The sequence below is a fragment of the Ursus americanus genome, chromosome 24 (assembly GCF_024610735.1).
Source record: "Ursus americanus isolate L20-20 chromosome 24, mUrsAme1.1.p, whole genome shotgun sequence".
Classification (NCBI taxonomy): domain Eukaryota; kingdom Metazoa; phylum Chordata; class Mammalia; order Carnivora; family Ursidae; genus Ursus; species Ursus americanus.
The window spans coordinates 18346124-18367170 of NC_142150.1; the positions used below are offsets into that span (position 1 = coordinate 18346124).

The 21047-nt window shown below is 38.3% G+C and overlaps 1 protein-coding gene across 3 annotated transcripts in view; it reads left to right on the top strand.

Annotated features, from left to right (window-relative positions):
* The first annotated feature begins 1278 nt into the window (after window positions 1-1278).
* DNAJC24 (DnaJ heat shock protein family (Hsp40) member C24) overlaps window positions 1279-21047 on the top strand; it is a 71844-nt gene continuing 52075 nt past the window's right edge. Inside the window, exons 1-2 of one of the 3 annotated variants that reach the window (XM_045808575.2) lie at window positions 1279-1351; window positions 2146-2289. In XM_045808575.2, coding sequence (XP_045664531.1) covers window positions 2179-2289 — 111 coding nt within the window. In that variant the 5' untranslated portion in view covers window positions 1279-1351; window positions 2146-2178. Of the gene's footprint in view, window positions 1352-1479; window positions 1664-2145; window positions 2290-21047 lie in introns of those variants that run through there. The other 2 variants (XM_087855384.1, XM_045808576.2) reach the window with 2 other exon arrangements.

Below are 21047 nucleotides of genomic sequence, written 5' to 3' on the forward strand. Positions count from 1 at the left end.
AATCAGATCCTCTGACTTAGCTTAATGCTCTTTGTGCCTAATTTTAAACATGACAAAATCCTATGGAGAACCCAATTTATACTTTTCGTTTTAGATTTTCTTTCTCATGTCATTCAGTTATTCTTTATACCATCATTAAATAAGTGACCATATTAAAATATGTTATTTAATGTACTTAGGTTTATCTTGACTGCTTCTCAAACTGAGATTTGGTAGAAGAAAGATAAAAAAGAAGGAAAGCAAATTTAAGTAGTAATAGCAACAAAACTATCTTAACATCTCCAAGTGAAATTTAAATCATGCTGCCAAAACACAAGATGCAGTTTCACCTCTGGGAACAATGCAAGGAAAAGAGGTCAACGTGAGGCAAGTAGTACAGACAAGAAATAATAAAAGGGAACAACAGAAGGAAAGGGAGAGGCAAGAAGGAAAAAACTAACAAAAAACCTAACAGTGCCCATTTGCAGGGTCCAGCATCTGCCCTAAAGCAGAGTGGTTTATTCTTTTTCCATGAGCTTGAAAGATGGCCTGGCTACCCTGCTAAGATGCACACTTACTAAGAGTCCTGTTCTGCTGCTATACAATTAGCTATTTGGCCTTGACACTTGGTTTGCTTCCTCATCTACCAAATGGGAATATTAACACCTACCTTACTAGCCTCACTGGGTTGAAGTGAAAGTGAAGCGAGATAGTAAATATGAAAGGACTTTGAAAAGTTATCGGTTGCTAAGATCATCTACAAGAATTAACTTGAACATCTTTTCCAGAAAAAAACTATTAAAACTGAAAAAAAAAAAAACTTCAATCGGTACAGGTTTTCTCTTAATTTTCGAATGAGAACATTCTAAGGGAAGTGTAGAGACAAGAGAGGAATTAGATCTCCTCACCCTTCTCAAGCCCCCACCCCAGCACTCCCACCCTCCTCATACGCCAGAGAACGGTCAGCAACCACGAAGGGACTGGGAACAGCGCCGGGTCCAGGGTAAGCGAAGGAAGCTTTGGGGAAAGCGGAGGAAGCCCGAGGCGAAGGGGAGTGGTGGCGCTCGCTGAGGGAGAGGAGAGACGCCACAGTCTCGGAGTTGGGACTAGAGGGAGTTAGAATGAGGCGAAGAACACCTTTTTCCACAGCTCGGGCACTTACTGCTTAGAACTCCTTGGAAGCGAAGACTGGTTACCATAGCGACCGCGTCCGGGAGGGCGGAGCGCCCCTTGAGATCGGTGCCTCTGCCACAAGGGCTCGACTAGAAACGTGGTCACGTCAGGGCAATGACTTCCGGCGGAAGAAGAAGCCGGTTCCGGGTTTTGGCAGAGTGCGGGCGAGGAGTGGGTGATAAGGACTGTATGAAGTTTGGTAAGTTTGATATCGACTAAAGTCGGGAGAGGCTAGCCGCCTGTGACTGGGCGGTGCAGCCGAAAGGAATACAGTGGATTCCCAAGTCTCAATTTTGAGCCCTGCCCCCCCCCCCCGGGTCTCTTGAAGTTCACAGCTGTGGGAAGAGGTTGCTTGATTTCTGGGGCTCCTGGCGAGGTCTCTTCTGTAATCTAGAGGGCTCGAGTTTCCTGTGAGCAGTTTCAGGAGCTCTTTCTTTGTAAGCGCCAGTAACCGAGGGACTCATGCTGTCTACCTGCCGGAGCTGACTGTTCCCCATATTATTCTTTTAAGGTAATCTGGAAGAAATATGAACTGGAAACATTAAGAGGGAATGCTCCCAAATTCATTTTAATTTTTTGCTGTTTTGTTTTGCTTCCAACATTTTTTTAAAAATTTTGTAAACATTTATTAAATTCCTCTATTGTGTTTAGTGAGTATTTACTATGTGCGGCTTTTACCGGAGACTAGAAGAAATACCTTCTTAGAGGTCATCCACCGCTCGCGTTCATTTTCGAATTCTGTTTTCTTAAGGCTGTTGGAATTCATTAATTTAAGGTATAAGCGTATATCATAAAACCTGTAACAGATTTCCCATACTTGTCTGTATACTTGTACATGAAATTCTTAGGGCGTTTTAAATGAAAATATATGGTTCATCAGGTTTGCATTATAATCCTGATTACTCCGCTACATATTAAAGACCTTAGGAAAGTACTTGCTTATTTCTTCGATCCTGCAAATTGTAATGAATTGTCATCGATATTTTTATTCAGCTGATCCGAGAAGGCCCACTTCTTGTTCAATGGATGATGGCATTTGAGCAGATACCAAAAAAGGATTGGTACAGCATTCTGGGGGCAGACCCATCTGCAAGTGTGTCAGACATAAAACAAAAGTATCAAAAACTCGTATTAATGGTAAGTCTTTATTTGCGGATTTAAATCATGGGGAAAACAATTTTTTTATGCGACCATAAATTTAGGTTTCTTATAAAATGAATGTATAATATGAAAGCAGGAATTAACGTATTAATGTGGTTAACTGAAAGTTTCAGTGATATTGTAAAAAAAAATTTTTTTTTAATTTGAGGTGAGAAAACATGCTGGTTTGGAGCAGGAGATCTTAGTCATGCTGGTTGAGTTAGAATCTTGATTCTACCACCAACTGTGGGAACTTGGGACAAGTTACTTTCCCCTGTGTGTGCCTCAGAGAGAATTAAATGAAATAGTCAAGTAAAATGCTTAGAAGTATGTTACTCAATAAGCCCTGTTAGTATCTAGTAGCCACTACCTACATGTGTCTTTTGAGCACTTGAAATGTGGATAGTCCAAAATGAAATTTATTATAAATGTAAAATACATTTGAAGACTTAGTACAAAAAGAGAATATAAAATAATCAGACTTTATGTTGATTACATATTGAGGCGATAATATTTTGGGTTTATTGGCTATTTTGCATATTTTGTGCATAATGTATGTGCATATATTTGCATATAGTATAATTATATTATCAAAATGGAATTAATTTGCTTTTTACTTTTTTAACATAGCATATGTGGCTCACATTTATAGTTTGTGTTATGTTTTTATTGAATGGTGCCAATTTAGGCCACTTTTGCACATGACTCCATTCTTTGGTGAAATGAGTTGCGGTATTTAGTATCTTTCTGAACTGTTAATTTTTTTCAACCTGTATTGTGATGTGTCTAAAGCCAATATCAGTAACTCTGTAATGGTCTCCAGTTAACCCAGTTTACAAAAGGGATAGAGGACCATTACTTATATAGCCTTAGTTGTTTCTGTAGTTTTTGCCAAATAGATCTGTGATTTTGCCAAAACTGTTAGTGTTTACTATGAGAGATGTAGATGTTTTACTGTCAGGAATGTATTTATATCTCTTCTTTAGGTATTAAGTTGACTAAATGATAAAATTTTTTTTATCTCAGAATTTTTAGGATTTCTCTCAGTAAAGTCAAGTAGACTTGATTGAAAATTTTTTCCTAATACTGATCATCCTTGTGCCTCATTTAAACTGAGAGATGAGGCTGGAGAAGTGGACTGGGTCTAGATCATGCAGGCCTTGTAGGCCATGTTGATCTTTAATTTGGCAAGGAGAAGCCATTTACCCTTAATATGGTAGCATCTGTCAAGCACCGGAGTGAATCAATCATTTTGCATACCCTTCTGTAACATATCAGAGAGTTCCATTTGCTCTAGATCTTCACCAACATTTGATGCTATTTGTCTCTTTCATCTATTGGGGGTTTCTCAATTTTGCCACCATTGACATTTTGGACAGGATAATTCTTTGTTATGTGGGGCTGTCCTGTGCCTTGTAGGATGTTTAGCAACATTCTGGGTACCTATAACAACTAAAGATGTCTTCTGGGGGTCCAAATTGCCAACCTCCCCAACCCATTGAGAACCACTGCACAATTCTATATTTATAGTGATCTCTCAAGTGGCTTTTTAGTATTTCTCTGATTGATGATTTTAAGCACTTTTAAATGTTATTATTACTCATTTGTATAATTATATTTTCTGAAGTATCTTTTAAAAAATTTTAAGTACATTCTTGATCTTGTGTATACATAGTGTATATTTTCTCCTAGTCTATGGCTTACAAGCTCATTTTCTTAGTGGTGTTTTTTGATAAGCAGAAGATTTTTGTTTTGGTGAAATACAATTTATCACATGTTTGTTTTTTGGTTAGTGCTTTCTGTGTCTTTAAGAAGGTCATGATAATACCGTCTTTTTCTATAAGCTTATAGTTTGCTTTTACCTTTAGACCTGTTTTTTTGTGTGTGTATGGTGTGAGGGGGGGAGGTCATGTTTTTATTCCCCTCAATGTGGATATCCAGCTGTTCACTTATTGCAAAGATTTCCAAAGATTTTCTTCTCTGCGTTGTATTGTCAATGTCTTGGCAGTGGGGGTCTATTTCTAGATTCTATTTTGTTTGGTATATTTGTCTGTTCTTTTACTAATACCTCCATCTTGATTTCTGTAGCTTTATAGCCTGTTTCAAAGTCATGTGAAGTTAAGTTCTCTAATTTTATCCTTCTTTTCAAGTTTAGTTATTTTAAAATATTTTAATTTGCTTCCATGTCCGTAGAAATTTAGAATCAGCTTCTGAATTTCCATTTAAAGAAATCTTGCCTGAATTTTAATTGTCTGTATTGAATATATATCTATTTGGTGGAGTGGACATTTAATAATATTTTGTCTTCTAATCCAGGAATATACTGTGTCTCTGCATTACATAAGTTATCTTTAATTTCTCTCAGAAATTTTTAGAACTTTCAGTGTAGTACTGCACATTGTATTTATTTCTGGTTTTTTGTGGTTTTGGTTCTGTTGTAAATGGTATTCTTTAAAATTTTCTTTTTTCTTTTTTTAAAGACTTTATTTGAGAGAGAGAGAGCATGAGCGGGGGGAGAGGAAGAAGCAGGCTCTCCACAGAGCAGGGAGCACGATATGGGACTCAATCCCAGGACCCTGGGATCATGACCTGAGCTGAAGGCAGACGCTTAACCAACTGAGCCACCCAGGCGCCCCTAAAATTTTATTTTCTAATTATTGAATGATGGCATATAGAACTATAGTTTACTTATTTTTATTTTATTAGTTTGAGAGAGAGTGCACGCACACGCACAAGGTGGGAAAAAGCAGAGAGAAAGACTCTCAAGCAGACTCCAGGCTGAGTGTGGAGCCTGTCCCATTGTGGGGCTTGATCCTAGGATCATGAGATCGTGACCTGAGCCAAAAAATCAGGTCAGCTGCTTAACTGACTGAGACACCCAGGTGCCCCAGAAATATAGATTATTTTTTTTTTTAAAGATTTTATTTATTTATTTGACAGATATAGAGACAGCCAGCGAGAGAGGGAACACAAGCAGGGGGAGTGGGAGAGGAAGAAGCAGGCTCATAGCGGAGGAGCCTGATGTGGGGCTCGATCCCACAACGCTGGGATCACGCCCTGAGCCGAAGGCAGACGCTTAACCGCTGTGCCACCCAGGCGCCCCAAAATATAGATTATTTTTATATACTGATCTTATATCCCACAATCTTGCTAAATTTGCTATTTAGTTGTCTCAAAGCTATCTTGGTAGATTCCTTAGAATTTTCTACCAACACAGTTATGCCACTTACAAATAAAGAGAGCTTTAATTCTTTCTATAATCCATGTGCCTTATATTTATTTTTCTTGCCTTAATGCACTAGTTATGTACTTCTAGTACAGTGTTCAGTTGAAGTGGTCAGAGGAAATATCCTTGTGTTGTTCCTGATTTTAGAGAGGTAACCTACGGTATTTTACCATTAAGTATATTAGCTGTATGTTTTTTTTAGATGCCGCTTTTCAGGCTGGGGATATTCTTCCTATCTCTAGTCTGCTAAAAGTATCTATCATGAGTGAGTATTGAACTTTGTTGGTATTTTTTTTTTTCCCCATTTATTGAAGTCTGTATTTTCTTTAATGTTTTTTTATTATATTATATTAGTCACCATAGAGTACATCCCTGGTTTCTGATGTAAAGTTCGATGATTCATTAGTTGCATATAACACCCAGTGCACCATGCAATACGTGCCCTCCTTACTACCCATCACCACTCTATCCCATTCCCCCACCACCCTCCCCTCTGAAGCCCTCAGTTTGTTTCTCAGAGTCCATAATCTCTCATGCTTCATTCCCCTTCTGATTACCCCCCTTTCTTTATCCCTTTCTTCCCCTACCGATCTTCCTAGTTCTTATGTTCCATAGATGAGAGAAATCATATGATAATTGTCTTTCTCTGCTTGACTTATTTCACTTAGCATTATCTCCGTCCATGTTGCAGCAAAAGTTGAGAACTTGTTCTTTCTGATAGCTGAGTAATATTCCACTGTACATATGGACCACAACTTCTTAATCCAGTCATCTGTTGAAGGGCATCTCGGTTCCTTCCACGATTTAGCTATTGTGGACAATGCTACTATGAACATTGGGGTGCATATGGCCCTTCTCTTCACTATGTCTGTATCTTTGGGGTAAACACCCAGTAGTGCAATGGCTGGATCATAGGGTAGCTCAATTTTTAACTTTTTAAGGGACCTCCACACTGTTTTCCAGAGTGGCTGTACCAACTTGCATTCCCACCAACAATGTAGGAGGGATCCCCTTTCTCCACATCCTCTCCAAAAATTGTTGTTTCTTGCCTTGTCAATTTTTGCCATTCTAACTGGTGTAAGGTGGTATCTCATTGTGGTTTTGATTTGAATTTCCCTGATGGCTAATGATTTTGAACATTTTTTCATGTGTCTATTAGCCATTTGTATGTCATCATGGGAAAAGTGTCTGTTCATATCTTCTGCCCATTTTATGATTTGTTTATTTGTTTCTCGCATATTGAGTTTGAGAAGTTCTTTGTAGATCTTGGATACCAGTCTTTTATCTGTAGCATCATTTGCAAATATATTCTCCCATTCCGTGGGCTGCCTCTTAGTTGTTTTGACTGTTTCCTTGGCAGTACAGAAGCTTTTTATCTTGATGAAGTCCCACAAGTTCATTTTTTTTTAAGTCTTTTTTTTTTTTAAGATTTTATTTTTATTTATTCGACAGAGATAGAGACAGCCAGTGAGGGAGGGAACACAAGCAGGGGGAGTGGGAGAGGAAGAAGCAGGCTCATAGTGGAGGAGCCTGATGTGGGGCTCGATCCTATAACGCCGGGATCACGCCCTGAGCTGAAGGCAGACGCTTAACCGCTGTGCCACCCAGGCGCCCCCCCACAAGTTCATTTTATCTTTTGTTTCTCTTGCCTTTGGAGATGTATCATGAAAAAGGTTGCTTTGGCCGATGTTGTAGAGGTTGCTGCCTATGTTCTCCTCTAAGATTTTGATGGATTCCTGTCTCACATCGAGGTCTTTCATCCATTTGGAGTTTATTTTTGTGTATGGTGTGAGAGAGTGGTCAGGTTTCATTCTTTTGCATGTAGCTGTCCAATTTTCCCAGCACCATTTATTGAAGAGACTGTCTTTCCACCAGATATTTTTTCCTGCCTTATCAACGATTAGTTGCCCAAAGAGCCGAGGGTCCATTTCTGGGTTCTCTATTCTGTTCCATTGGTCTATGTGTCTGTTTTGTGCCAGTACCATGCTGTCTTTGTGTCACAGCTTTGTAGTACAGCTCGAAATCCGGCATTGTGATGCCCCCAGCTTTATTTTTCCTTTTTCAGCAGTTCCTTGGAGATTCGGGGCCTTTTCTGGTTCCATACAAATTTAAGGACTATTTGTTCCAGTTCTTTGAAAAACGTTCTCGGTATTTTGATCGGGATAGCATTGAAAGTGTAGATTGCTCTGGGTAGCATGGACATTTTAACTATGTTAATTCTTCCGATCCATGAGCATGGAATATTTTTCCATCTTTTTGTGTCTTCCTCAATGTCTTTCAAGAGTGATTTATAGTTTCTAGAATAAAGGTCCTTTACGTCTCTGGTTAAGTTAATTCCAAGGTAACATATGGTTTTTGGTGCTATTGTAAATGGGATGGTTTCCCTAATTTCTCTTTCTTCATTCTCATTATTCATGTATAGAAATGCAACTGATTTCTGAGCATTGATTTTGTATCCCGCCACATTACTGAATTGCTCTATAACTTCTAATAGTTTGGGAGTGGATTCTTTGGGGTTTTCCATATAGAGTATCATGTCATCTGTGAAGAGAGACAGTTTGACTTCTTCTTTGCCGATTTGGATACTTTTTATCCCTTTTGGTTGTCTGATTGCTGTTGCAAGGACTTCTAGTACTATGTTGAATAATAGTGGCGAGAGTGGGCATCCTTGTTGTGTTCCTGATGTTAAGGAAAAGGCTTCCAGCTTTTCCCCATTGAGAATGATTCTTGCTGTAGGCTTTTCATAGATGGTTTTTGTGAGATTGAGGAGTGTACCCTCTATACCTACACTCTGAAGGGTTTTAATCAGGAAAGGATGCTGTATTTTGTCAAATGCTTTTTCTGCATCTATTGAGAGAATCATATGATTTTTGAATTTTTCTTTCTGGATAAAATCTAAGACCCCGATCGATTTGCGAATGTTGAACCACCCTTGCATCCCAGGGATGAATCCCACTTGGTCATGATGGATAATCCTTTTAATGTATTGTTGGATTCTGTTAGCCAGGATTTTGTTGAGGATTTTGGCGTCCATATTCATTAGGGAAATCGGTCTGTAATTCTCCTTTTTGAGGGGGTCTTTGCCTGGTTTGGGGATCAAGGTAATATTGGCCTCATAGAATGAGTTTGGTAGCTTTCCTTCTGTTTGTATATTTTGAAATAGCTTTAGGAGAATAGGTATTATTTCTTCTTTGAATGTTTGGTAGAATTCCCCAGGAAAACTGTCCGGGCCTGGAGTTTTGTTATTTGGAAGGCTGTTTATCACTGACTCAATCTCTTCATAATTAATTGGCTGTTTAAAAAATCAATTTCTTCCTGTTGCAGTCTTGGTAGTTTATAGGTTTCCAGTTATAGGTTGTGACCTCTCCTTTTTCATTCATAATTTTATTAATATGCGTCCTTTCTCTATTCTTTTGGATAAGTCTTGCCAGTGGTCTGTCAATTTTATTGATTCTCTCAAAGAACCAGCTTCTAGTTCTGTTGATCTGCTCTACTGTACTCCTGGTTTCTAATTCATTGAATTCTGCTCTAATCTTGGTCAACTGCTTCCTCGTGCGTGGATTAGGCCTGTCCCTCTGTTGCTGTTCCAGCTTCTTGAGGTGAGAATATAAAAACTGCATTTTAGATTTTTCTATTCTTTTGAGTGAGGCTTGGATGGCTATGTATTTCCCCCTTAGAACTGCCTTTGCAGTATCCCATAGGTTTTGGACCGTTGTGTTTTCATTCTCATTGGTCTCCATAAATTGTTTAAATTGGGTTTTATTTCCTGGTTTATCGAATCATTCCTGAGCAGGATGGTTCTTAATCTCCAAGTGTTTGAGTTTCTTCCAAATTTTTCCTTGTGGTTGAGTTCCAATTTCAAAGCGTTGTGGTCTGAGAATATGCAGGGAATAATTTCAGTCTTTTGATATCGGTTGAGACCTGTTTTGTGTCCCAGAACATGGTCTGTTCTTGAGAATGTTCCATGGGCATTAGAATAGAATGAGTATTCTTTGGTTCTGGGGTGTAGTGTTCTATATATATCTATGAGGTCCAACTCGTTGAATATGGCATTCAAAGCCCTTGTCTTTGTTGATTTTTTGCATGGGTGTTCTGTCTATTTCTGATAGTGGAGTGTTGAGGTCCCCTACTATTAACATATTTTTATCTATATGTCTCTTTATTCTGCTTAAGAGGTGGCTTGTGTATCTTGCTGCTCCCCTGGTGGGGGCATATATATTTATAATTGTCATATCCACTTGTTGGATACATCCTTTAAGAATAATATAGTGCCCTTCTGTGTCTCTATCTATAGTCTTTAGTTTAAAATCCAATCTGTCTGATATGAGAATTGCTACCCCAGCTTTCTTTTGAGGTCCATTGGTGGGAAAGATGGTATTCCATCCCTTTACTTTCAGTCTGAATGTATCTTTAGGTTCAAAATGAGTCTCTTGTAGACAGCATATGGGTGGGTCATGTCTTTTTATCCAATCTGCAACCCTGTGGCGTTTATGGGAGCATTTAGGCCATTTACATTGAGACTGAATATTGAGAGAGATGATTTTAATGATGCCATGTTGCCAGTACAGTCTTTGTTTCTATCAATTGTGACTTTCTGTTCTGTATCACTCTTGGGGCCTTTTTACCTTTATAGAACCCCCCTTAATATCTCCTGTAGGGCTGGTTTCGTGGTTACGAAATTGGTCAATGATTGGCGATTCTGGAAGGTCTTTATTTCTCCATCAATTCTGAATGACAGCCTTGCTGGATAAAGGATCCTTGGCTGCATGGTTTTCTCTGAAAGAGCTTTAAAAAGGCCCCCCAAGCCTTTCTCTCATTCCAGGTCTGTGTAGACAGGTCTGGTAATTCTGATACCTTTGCCTTGGTACGTGAGAAATTTCTTTGCCCTGGCCGCTTTCAGTACTGTATCCTTGGATCTAATATTTGTGATATGCACTATGACGTGATGTGGCGTAGGTTTGTCGTGGTTGAGCTTGGGAGGGGTCCTCTCTGCCTCTTGGACACGAATGTTTGTTTCCCTTGCTAGATTAGGGAAGTTTTCAGCTACAATTTGTTCAATTACCTCTTCTAGACCTGTGTTTCTCTCCACCCCCTCGGGGATGCCGATGATTCTGACATTGGAACGTTTCATTGAGTCAGTAATCTCCCGTAACCTACATTCCTGAGCGTGCATTTTTTTAAGTCCAGATTCTATTTTAGCTTTGTCTTCTACTAACCCATCCTCCAATTCGCTGATACGTTGTTCTGCCTCATTCACCGTGGCCGTCAGAGCCTCTAGTTTTGACTGAATTTGGCTCATAGAATTTTTAATTTCTGCCAGATTCGCTCTCATTTCCACCCTTAGAGATTCTATATTCTCCTTAACATTTTCGTTAATTCCTTTTTCAAGTCTACACATCATCTTGACCATTGTTACTCTGAATTCCATTTCTGATAATTTGGTTATATCCATATCCATTAGTTCTGTGGCAGAGGCCACAGACTCATTGTCTTTTCTTTGCTGGGGGTGATTTCTCCTTCTCGTCATTCTGATGAGGAGAGGTCACGGGGTTGTCCAGAGCCCAGATTATTGACCGGGACCAGGCATTGTACCCTTGTTTTATGGGGATCTTAGGGATGTGGGCTTCTTGAATTTTCAGCCTACCTTCTGGGGGAGGGGCTTGCCGCACCGATACTCAGGCAACCCTGTTTGGGTAGAGTCTCAGTGTCCCCTGCAAGGGGGGATGGGGATGGGCACGCTGTGAGCCGGTATTTCCAGGCTTTTGTTCTCTGGCAGCTTTCCCTGGCGGTTTGCTGTGCCTCTTCTGAGAGTTTGAGCCGCAGTGGCCGAATCTCAGTCTCTGTCTCAGAACAGAGGGATCGCGGACCGTTCTCCATTGATGTTCTGGCCACTTTAACTCTGTGACTGTTGGTGCTGCTCAACCCCGCAGCGTCCCAGGATGTGCGCCCCACACCCGGCTTCCCAGACATCACTTCTAGGGCCGGCTCGTCTCTGTCCTTTGTGTTTCTAACACCGCTAGCCACCAGCCGCCCCCGTGCGCTCCATAGCTCCGGCCCTCGGTCTGGTTGCGAGTGTTCCCCGGCTCTCCGTCTCAGTCTGTTGTTTCGCGGGTGCCAGTCTGCGAGTCTGCCCCCTGCCCCGTGCAGGTGGCTACCGCTTCCCAGGGCCGAACGTGGCGGTTCCCTCCCCCTTCCGTATATCTTCCGATATCTGTGCACGGTTTCACGGCTCCCGGCTTCATACCTCAATACTCAGCGCTGGAGATGTTCATTTGTAGAGATCCAGATGTATCTTCCTGCGTCTCAGGTTGATTCCGTGGATGTTCAGGCTGGTCTGGTACCTACCCAGCTCGACTCAGGGGACCGGCTGAAAAAGGGGTCCTCTACTTCTCCCCCATCTTAATTCCTTCCTGAAGTCTGTATTATTAATTTTCCTCCTGTAATCTATACGTGCTAAGTTACGTCGATGTTTCTTATGTTAAAACTATTTTGCATTCCTAAGATAAACAAATGTCATTTGTGTATGAAGCATTATGCTGTTTATATGTTGCAGGATTCCAGTTGCTCTTATTTTGATAAGGATTTTTATGTCTAGATTCATATATATTCATGTAGTTTTCTTGTATGTCTGTGTCTAAATTTAGTATCACGGTTATGCTGTCCCCATACAATAATGGGGGAGTGATTCCCATTTTCTCTCGTTTCTGGAAGGGTTTGCTTAAGACTGCTATTTCTTTTTTTAAAAATTTAATTGAAGTTTAGTTTCAGATGTACAACATCATGATTAGAAAATTCTATACATTATACAGTTGCTTACCACTGGAAGTGTAGTTACCATCTGGCATCATATAATGTTACCATAGTATTATTAACTATACTCCCTACACTGTATTTCTTATTCCCTTGACTTACTTATTTTATAACTGGAAGTTTGTGCCTCTTAATCCCTTTCATCTCTTGTGCCCTTCACCCCTATTCCTCTTTTCTCTGGTAACTTACAGTTTGTTTTGTGTGTTTGAATCAGTTTCTCTTTTGTTTATTTTCTAGATTCCACATATAAGTGAAATCATATGGTATTTGTCTCTGACTTATGTCACTTAGCATAATAACCTGTAGGTCCATCTATGTTGTTGAGAATTGCAGTCTTTCATTCTTTTTTTATGATTGGTAATATTCCATTATTTATACACCATATCTTCTTTATCCATTTGTGCATGGATGGACACTTAGGTTTCTTCCATATTTTGGTTATTGTAAATAATGTTGCAGTAAACATAGGGGTGCATGTATCTTTTCAAATTAGTGTTTTCATTTTTAGGGGGTAAATATTTTAAGAACTTATCCATTTCATTTAAGAAGTCAAAGTTATTATAATGTTCATACTGTCTCCTTATTATCCTCCTATTACTGAAGGATTTGTAGTTATATTTTTATTTTCATTCTTTATATTGGTAATTTGTGTTTTCTGTTTCTTTTCTCCTGGTCAGTCTTGCTAGAGGGTTAGACATTTTTTAAATCTTGGCCAAGAACCATCTTCTACTTTGTTGATTTTGTATTGCTTGTCCATTTCTCTTTACTGGATTTCTGCTTTTAATTTTATTATATCCTTTCTTCTACTTGCTTTTCTTTTTCTAGCTTATTGTAGAAAATTACATCGTTGATTGTACACCTGTCTTCTTCTCTTACATAGCTTTTTAAAGCTATAAATTTCTCCTAAGCCTGAAGTACTCCTTTAGCTTCATCCCACAAATTTTGATATGTGTATTTTTATGGTCATTCAGCTAAAGATATTTTAAATTTTCTCCTGTAATAGTTTTCTTTGGTCTGTGGATTACTAAGAAGTATATTGTTTAATTTCTAAAATTGGAAAATACTCAAGTATCTTTTTATTATTGATTTCTAATTTAATTCTGTTGTGGTTAGAGTGTACTTGGTATGATTCCACTCCTTTTACATTAACTAAAACCTTTTTTTATGGCCTACCTTATTGTCTATCTTGTGAATGTTCCCATGCACTTGGAGAATGGGTGTTCTGCATTATTGAGGATGGTGTTCCATAAGTGTCTATTAGGTCAAGTTGATATTGTTGTTGAAATACTCTATATCCTTACTGATTTTTTGCCCATTTGTTTTATCAGTGTCTGAGAGAAGAACATTTACATCTCTAACTATGATCGTGGGTTTGTCTACTTTTCCATTAATTTTTGTTTCACTTATTTAAGATCTTCATTATTTTTAGGTGCATGTGTATTTAAGATTTATCTCTTCATGAAGTTGAACCTTTTGATCATTATAAAATTCCCTTTTCTGTATCTCACAGTATTCTTCCTAAAGTCTACTTTGATATTAATATAGCCATACTAGCTTTCTTATACTTAGTGTTTGTATGATTTATCTTTTCCCATCCTTTGACTTTGTATCTTTTATGTTTTAAGTGTGTTTTGTTGATGTAGAGAGTAATTGGGGCCTTAAGAGAATTCCAGCCTGTCAGTCTCTGCCTTTTTACTAAGGGTGTTTAGTCCATTTAGGCAAAATGATTACCACAGTATAGTTCACATGCATCACCTCACATACCTTTAACTGTGGGTTAAGAACTTTTAAGATGGATGGATTCTCCTAGCAACTTTCAAGTATACAGTTGTTACTAATTTCACCATGCTGTGTACTAGATCCTCAGAACTTACTCATCTTATAACTACAAGTATGTATTCTCTGACCCAACATCTCATTTTCCCCACCCAATATTTCACTTATATTTGATGTAATTATTGACAGTGTTTGGATTTAAATCTGTAATTTTCTCTTTTCCTCTTTTGGATTTGTCCTGTCTGCTTTTTGTTCCTCTGTTTTGCCTTTCTTATCATCTTTTGGGTAAATCAAGTATTTTTTATTATTCTGTGTTATTTCCTTTGTTGAATTTTTAGTTAATGCTTCTCTGTGTGTTTTTAGTGATTTTTCTAGAGATTAAATGTAATAATTTTTAAGTTATCACAGTTTAGCTTCAAAAAAATATTATTACTCCACAGTATAAGAACATTACAATAGCACACTTCATTTACTATCCTCCTTCCCCATTGTTCTTATTTTCAAAGACAAGATATGCTATAAACACTGTAGTGTAATGCTATTTTAAGTATTTCTATTCAGTATTCTTTTAAAGAGATTTATTGGTATGTATGTATCATATTTATTTTTTTCTGATGTTTCTATGTGGTATTACTTTTTATCCATCTATGGAATTTTTTGCCTTCATTTTGGAAAGAATTTTTTTCCCCACTGGCTGGAGAACTGTAGATTGACAAGAAATTTTTTTTTTCTTTTAAAAGCTTGTTTTAAATTGTTTCTGATGAGAATTCAGCTATAATTAATTTCCTTGTTCCCTTCTTTTTAATGTATCTTTTTTTTTCTCTGGTTGTATTCAAGATTTTCTCTTTACCATTTGGTTTTAGTGGTTTCTCTGTCATGTGCCTAAAATGTGGGGTTTTTTTGTGTTTATCTTTCCTAGGGTTAACTGAGTTTCTTGGATTTGTGGTTGATGCCTTTCTTTTGCTGCTTTTGGAATATTTTCAGCCATTATGTCTTCACATTTTTTTCCTGCTCCATTCTTCCTCTCCTTTCCTTTTGGGATTCTAATTACATATATATTAGATTGTACCACAGTTATTGGATGCTCTATTTTTTCCCTACTCTTTTTTTCTGTTTGTATTTCAGTTTGCATAATTTCATTGAACCTGTCTTCAAATTCATTGGTTTTATCTTTCCTCTACTGTGTCCATCTGCTGATAAACTCATTAAAAAAATTCTTAATCTCAGTCTAATTTTCATATCTGGCGTTTCTCCTGTCTCCCTTTTTCGTATCGTTTTCCTCTGTCTTCCATCTTTTCACACATATTATGTACCACTTCCACTAGCTCATCTAATATACTTAACTGTAGTTATTTTAAAGTTCTTGTCTAATCATTTTAACATCTAACCCAGAGAAGGTCTATATTCTTTCTTGATGGTGGACCACATTTTCTTGGTTTTTTGCAATGTCTTACCATTTTTTATTGGATGACAAAAATTGTTTGTAAATCGAAAGTAGGCATGGAAGTAAATACTATCCTCTGTTCCTAGGTATGGGCGTGCCCCTTGTGTAAGGCAGCTTCTGTAAGGCAGCTTGTGTGGTGTGCTGAGTCAGTCTAGTCTGCCATTGAGCTGAGATTGTTTTGGTTGTCATTGCTTTAGTGATTCATTTCATCACGGGCTTCAGATGATTTTGAGCAGGATCAGAACCATCCCTTTAGCAGAGTTTGAGTCCCATCAGGATTTGTCTCAGCTTTCCTGTCCTGTCTGTAGACTTCAGCAGGCCACTTACATTTAAGAGTGGTGTCTCTCAGTCTCTTCCAGTTTTCCCATCTCTCTTTTAACTGTGGATGACTACTGCCTGGTACTCAGTGTAAAGTGTGTATTCCTTGGAGGGTTTCTCTCAGTTCTTCAGGACTGCCCTCTAACTTTAGTGGGCCACTTGTGCCAGTGCACCATTAGGTGACTCTTGACTCTCCTGCCCGATCTCCGTTCTTTCTTGTGAGCACTTGACAAAGGCCTATGGGATAGAATTGGTGGGCGGGTACAGTCTGTATACATTTGGGGTGCCTAGGGACTCTAAATTGTCATGCCAGTCTGTAGTCAGCCTTTAAAATTGATTAAAAGTTTGTTTTCTTTTTATCTATGTCTGTGATGGCTTCCTGCTTCTGCTGCTGTGCCAAAGATAAAACCAGCCATGGGTTTCTTCTATTTTGAGGAGGGTCTTTTCACTTTGAATTTGGATTCATTGGCTTTCTTTAAGTTCTCCATTCCCTATTAAACAAAACAAAACAAAGCAACTATGAGTTTGTAGGATATCTAACTGGTTCTCCTGGATTATTCCTATCAGCGTTAAAATGTACCATTATTTCTCCCAGGAAAAAAAAAAAAAAAACAACCTTTTTCTCAACCCATTTCTGCCACTTGTTGCCCTAACTCAGTGTTCTTTGTAGCAAAAACAACATTTTAAAATGTTGTTTCTATTTCCTTTCTTCAATTTCTGTCTTCCCAACTCTTTTAAACGTACTCCTGTGAGCCTTCACTCTCACCACTACACTGAAACTGCTTTTATCAAGATTGCCTGTGATACCTGTAATGGGAAAAAACACAGTCTTATGTTTTTCCTTCACTCACACACAATTCTTCTGTCACCTGATGTGTGGATTTTGCACACATCAAGCAATTTCCTACAACATCGGCAGGATTTCCCATTATTCTCTTCAATTCTGACATTACCTGGCGATAGCTCAGATCCCACAAAGTTAACGTCTTATGCCCACAAGACTGCCCTTACTCAAGATGCCAGTCACAAGTCCCAGGTTGTCACCTGTACTTCTGATTGACAGAACCCCTTGTGAACTAGGGTTTCCAGACCCCTTCCTTGAGTTTGGTCATTTGCTAGAATGGCTCACAGAACTCAGAGAAATAATTATGTTTACCAGTTTATTGTATAATAAAGGATATGATAAAGGGTGCAGATGAACAACCGGATGAAGAGGCACATAGTACAGGAGCTTCTGTCCTAGTAGAGTTGGGTATGCTACCCTCCTGGCCTACAGATGTGTGTGTTCACCAACACAGATGCTTTCTGAACCCTGTGCTATTGGGAATTTTATGTAGACTTCATCAGGTTGGCATGATTGATTATTAACTCCGCTTCCACTCCTTTTTCCTTCTCTGGAGAATGGGGGGTGGGCCTGAAAGTCCCAAGCTTCAAATTATGGCTCATACTTTCTGGTGAGCAGCCCCCATCCAGGAGGCCACCAAGTCACCCTATTAGAACAAAAGACACTCCAGTCACCTAGGGGGATTCCAAAGGATTTAAGAATTCAATGCCAGAAACTGGAGGCAGAGACTTGTGTATATATTTTCTATTATTTCACAGTATCCGTGTTGCTAAAACCAATGGTCAGTACTTAGTCTTTATTTTGATGTATTACTGAGATGACCATTTATCCTACTTTTCCCAGAGTAGTTGAGGTTTATGCTTGTTGTCCTGGTACAATTAATAGCTCCCTTTTTCATTTTCTGAAGTGTCAAAGTTTAAGTTGTAAATTTAAAGAGATTTTTTTTGTAGTTGTATATAGTTGTCCAAGTCATTACCACAATTAAAATGTGGAACATTTTCATAATGCTAAAAAGTTTCTTTGTGCCTTTGATCCCCTGATACCTGCAGTTTTAACCAGCTGGGCTGATGATTCTGGTGCACAGGTGAGTGTGGCGCCGCTGAACTGTGTTATAGTGTCTACAGATGTGAGGAACTGAAGTCCCAGAGAAGGAGGGTTAAAGCGAGAAAAGGGGGGGAAAAAAGACACTTAAAAGGAAGAGTGATTGGCCCAACTGTCTCCAGATACGCTTTGCTGTACTGGCTCCTTGTGGAGGAGAAAACTTCCCAGACAAAACTCAGTTAAAAAAAAAAAAAAAAAAATTTTCTTCTCCTAACTTGGTTTCCTCCTAAGCCACATAGAGCTGAAGGCTTCTGAGCAAAGTTGATGTGGATAGCTGGGTAAATTGCTTTGGGATAAAGAGGTAGGGCTACTAGTTACTTTTGGTAAGCTGTGAAAGAAGCTTTGGAAAGGGGGAAAGACACTCTTCCTGGGCATTCCAAGGATGGGACCTCTTCCTCCAGGCAGACACCACTCTGTTAGGTGATAAATTTAAACTGTCAACCCTACGTATATAACAGCAGCTTTTGACACAGTTTATCACATACTCTTCTTTAATATATTTTCTTCACTTACCTTGTAGAACATGATATTTTCCTGATTAACCTCTTACCAAACTATCTCTGGAAAGTAGGAGGTACTCAAAATAATATTTGTTCAATGAGTGAACTGTATGAATATAGTCTTCTTTATATTTTAATTTCTCCATTGATGATTTTAATTTTGTATTTGTAATTTCTAGCAACTCTGCCTATTTACTGAGTTTCCTTTTGTGTGTGTATGCGTGTGCGTGGCGTCCTGTTATTGTTTGAGGAATAAAATATCTTTCTAAGGTTAGTAAAGTTCTCTTAAGTTTTCTTCTTCAAGTCTTTGGGGTTTTTTTTCTCTTTTTTTTGTTATAGAGGTCCTTTTCCCTATATTTGGTGATCGTTGGTCATCTGTTCATCTTTAAGATGAAATGTTCCACTTTCCACTGCTTCATTATTAGTGTATAGGAACACAACAGATTTCTGTACATTAATTTTGTATCCTGCAACTTTATCGAATTCATTCATCAGTTCTAGGAGTTTTTTGGTGGGGTCTTTAGGGTTTTCTATCTAGTAGTTTTTTGGTGGAGTCTTTAGGGTTTTCTATTTGTAGTATCATGTCATCTACAAACAGTGAGGGTATTACTTTACCAATTCTTTACCAATTTGGATGCCTTTTATCTCTTTATGTTGTCTAATTGCTGTGGCTAGGACTTCTAGTACTATGTTGAATACAAATGGTGAGAGTGGACATTCTTGTCTTGTTCCTGACCATAGGGAAGATCTCTCAGTTTTTCACCATTAAGTATGATGTTGGCTGTGGGTTTTTCAATAAGGCCTTTCTTATGTTGAGTTATGTTCTCTCTAGACCTACTTTGCAGGTTTTTTATGATGAAAGAAATTGAATTGAAGACGATGCAAAGAAATGGAAATGAGTCCATGCTTATGGGTTGGAAGAACAAATATTGTTAAAATGTCCATACTACCCAAAGCATTCTACACATTTAGTGCAATCCCTATAAAAATACCAACAGCATTTTTTTCAGAACTAGAATAAACATTCCTAAAATTTGTGTGGAACCACAAAGGACCTTGAATAGCCAAAGCAAACTTTAAAAAGAAAAGCAGAATTGGTGGAGGTATTACAATTCCAGATTTCAAGTTACATTACAAAGCAGTAGTAATTAAAACAGTATATGGTACTGGCATAAAAAGAGACACATAGATCAATGGAAGAGAACAGAAAGCCCAGAAATAAACCAGCAATTACATGGTCAATTAATCTTTAGCAAAGGAGGAATGACCACACAATGGGAAAAGACAGTCTGTCCAACAGTATTGGGAAAACTGGACAGCCACATGCAAAATAATGAAACTGGACCATTTTCTTTCACCATACGTAAAAATAAACTCAAAGTGGATTAAAGACCTAAATGTGAGACTTGAAACCATAAAGATCCATGGAGACAGTACAGGCAGTAATTGTTCTGACATCAGCCATAGCAAATTTTTTCTAGATATGTCTCCTGAGGCAAGGGAAATAAAAGCAAAAATAAAATTTTGGGACAACATCAGAATGAAAAGCTTCTGTGCAGTGAAGGAAATAATCAGCAAAAGTAAAAGACAGCCTACTGATGGGAGAAGATATTTGCAAATGATATATCTAATAAAGGGTTAGTATCTAGAATACATAAAGAACTGATATAACTCAATATCCAAAAACTGGTTAATCCAATTAAGAAATGGGCAGAAGACATGAATAGCCATTTTTCCGAAGAAGACATACAGATGGCCAACAGACACCAGAAAAGATACTCCACATCATCAGGGAAATGCAAATCAAAACCGTGGTGAGGTATCACCTCACACTTATCAGAATGTCTGAAGTCAACAAAAGAAACAACAGGTGTTGGCAAGGCTGTGGAGAAAAAGGAACCCTCTTGCACTGTTGTGGGAATGCAAACTGGTGCATCCACTGTGGAAAACGGTATGGAGGTTCCTCTAAAAATTAAAAATAGAACAACCCTATGATCCAGTAATCACATTACTGGGTATTTACCCAAAGAATACAGAAACACTAATTCAAAGAAATACATGCACCCCTATTATTGAAGCATAATTTAAAACAGCCAAACTATGGAAGTAGCCCAAGTATCCATCGATAAGTAAACGGATAAAGACAGTGTGGTGTATATGCACATGGAATATTATTCAGTCATAAAAAAGAATGAAATCTTACCATTTTCAACAACATGGATAGCGCTAGAGAGTATAATGCTAAGCGAAATAAATCAAATATCATATGATCTCATTCATATGTGGATTTTAAGAACCAAAACAAATGAGCAAAGGAAAAAAGACAAAACAAGAAACAGACTCTTAACTATAGGGAACAAATTGATGGTTACCAGAGGGGAGGCGGGTGGGGGAATGGGGATTAAAGAGTATACTTACCATGCTGAAAAATAAAAAATAAAATGATACGAAAATTTTAAAAAAGAATGAAATGTTCCAAGCTTATTTGGAGGTTCCTGTGCATAACTGGAGGCTTTCATAAGGTAGAGTCAATTATTTTCTTAGATGACCCCAAATGTATAGCATCTGAATCCATTTCTGAGAGGATAATTCTCAGATCTCCTGCCTGAGAAGATGGGAACTTGGGCTCATATTGCTCCATGTGTTAACGTTCCTTTTTCCTTTTGTTTTCAGTGCCACATTGCATTCTACCCCTCAACCTGATGTATCCAAATCCAGAACATTCTCTGATCTGTC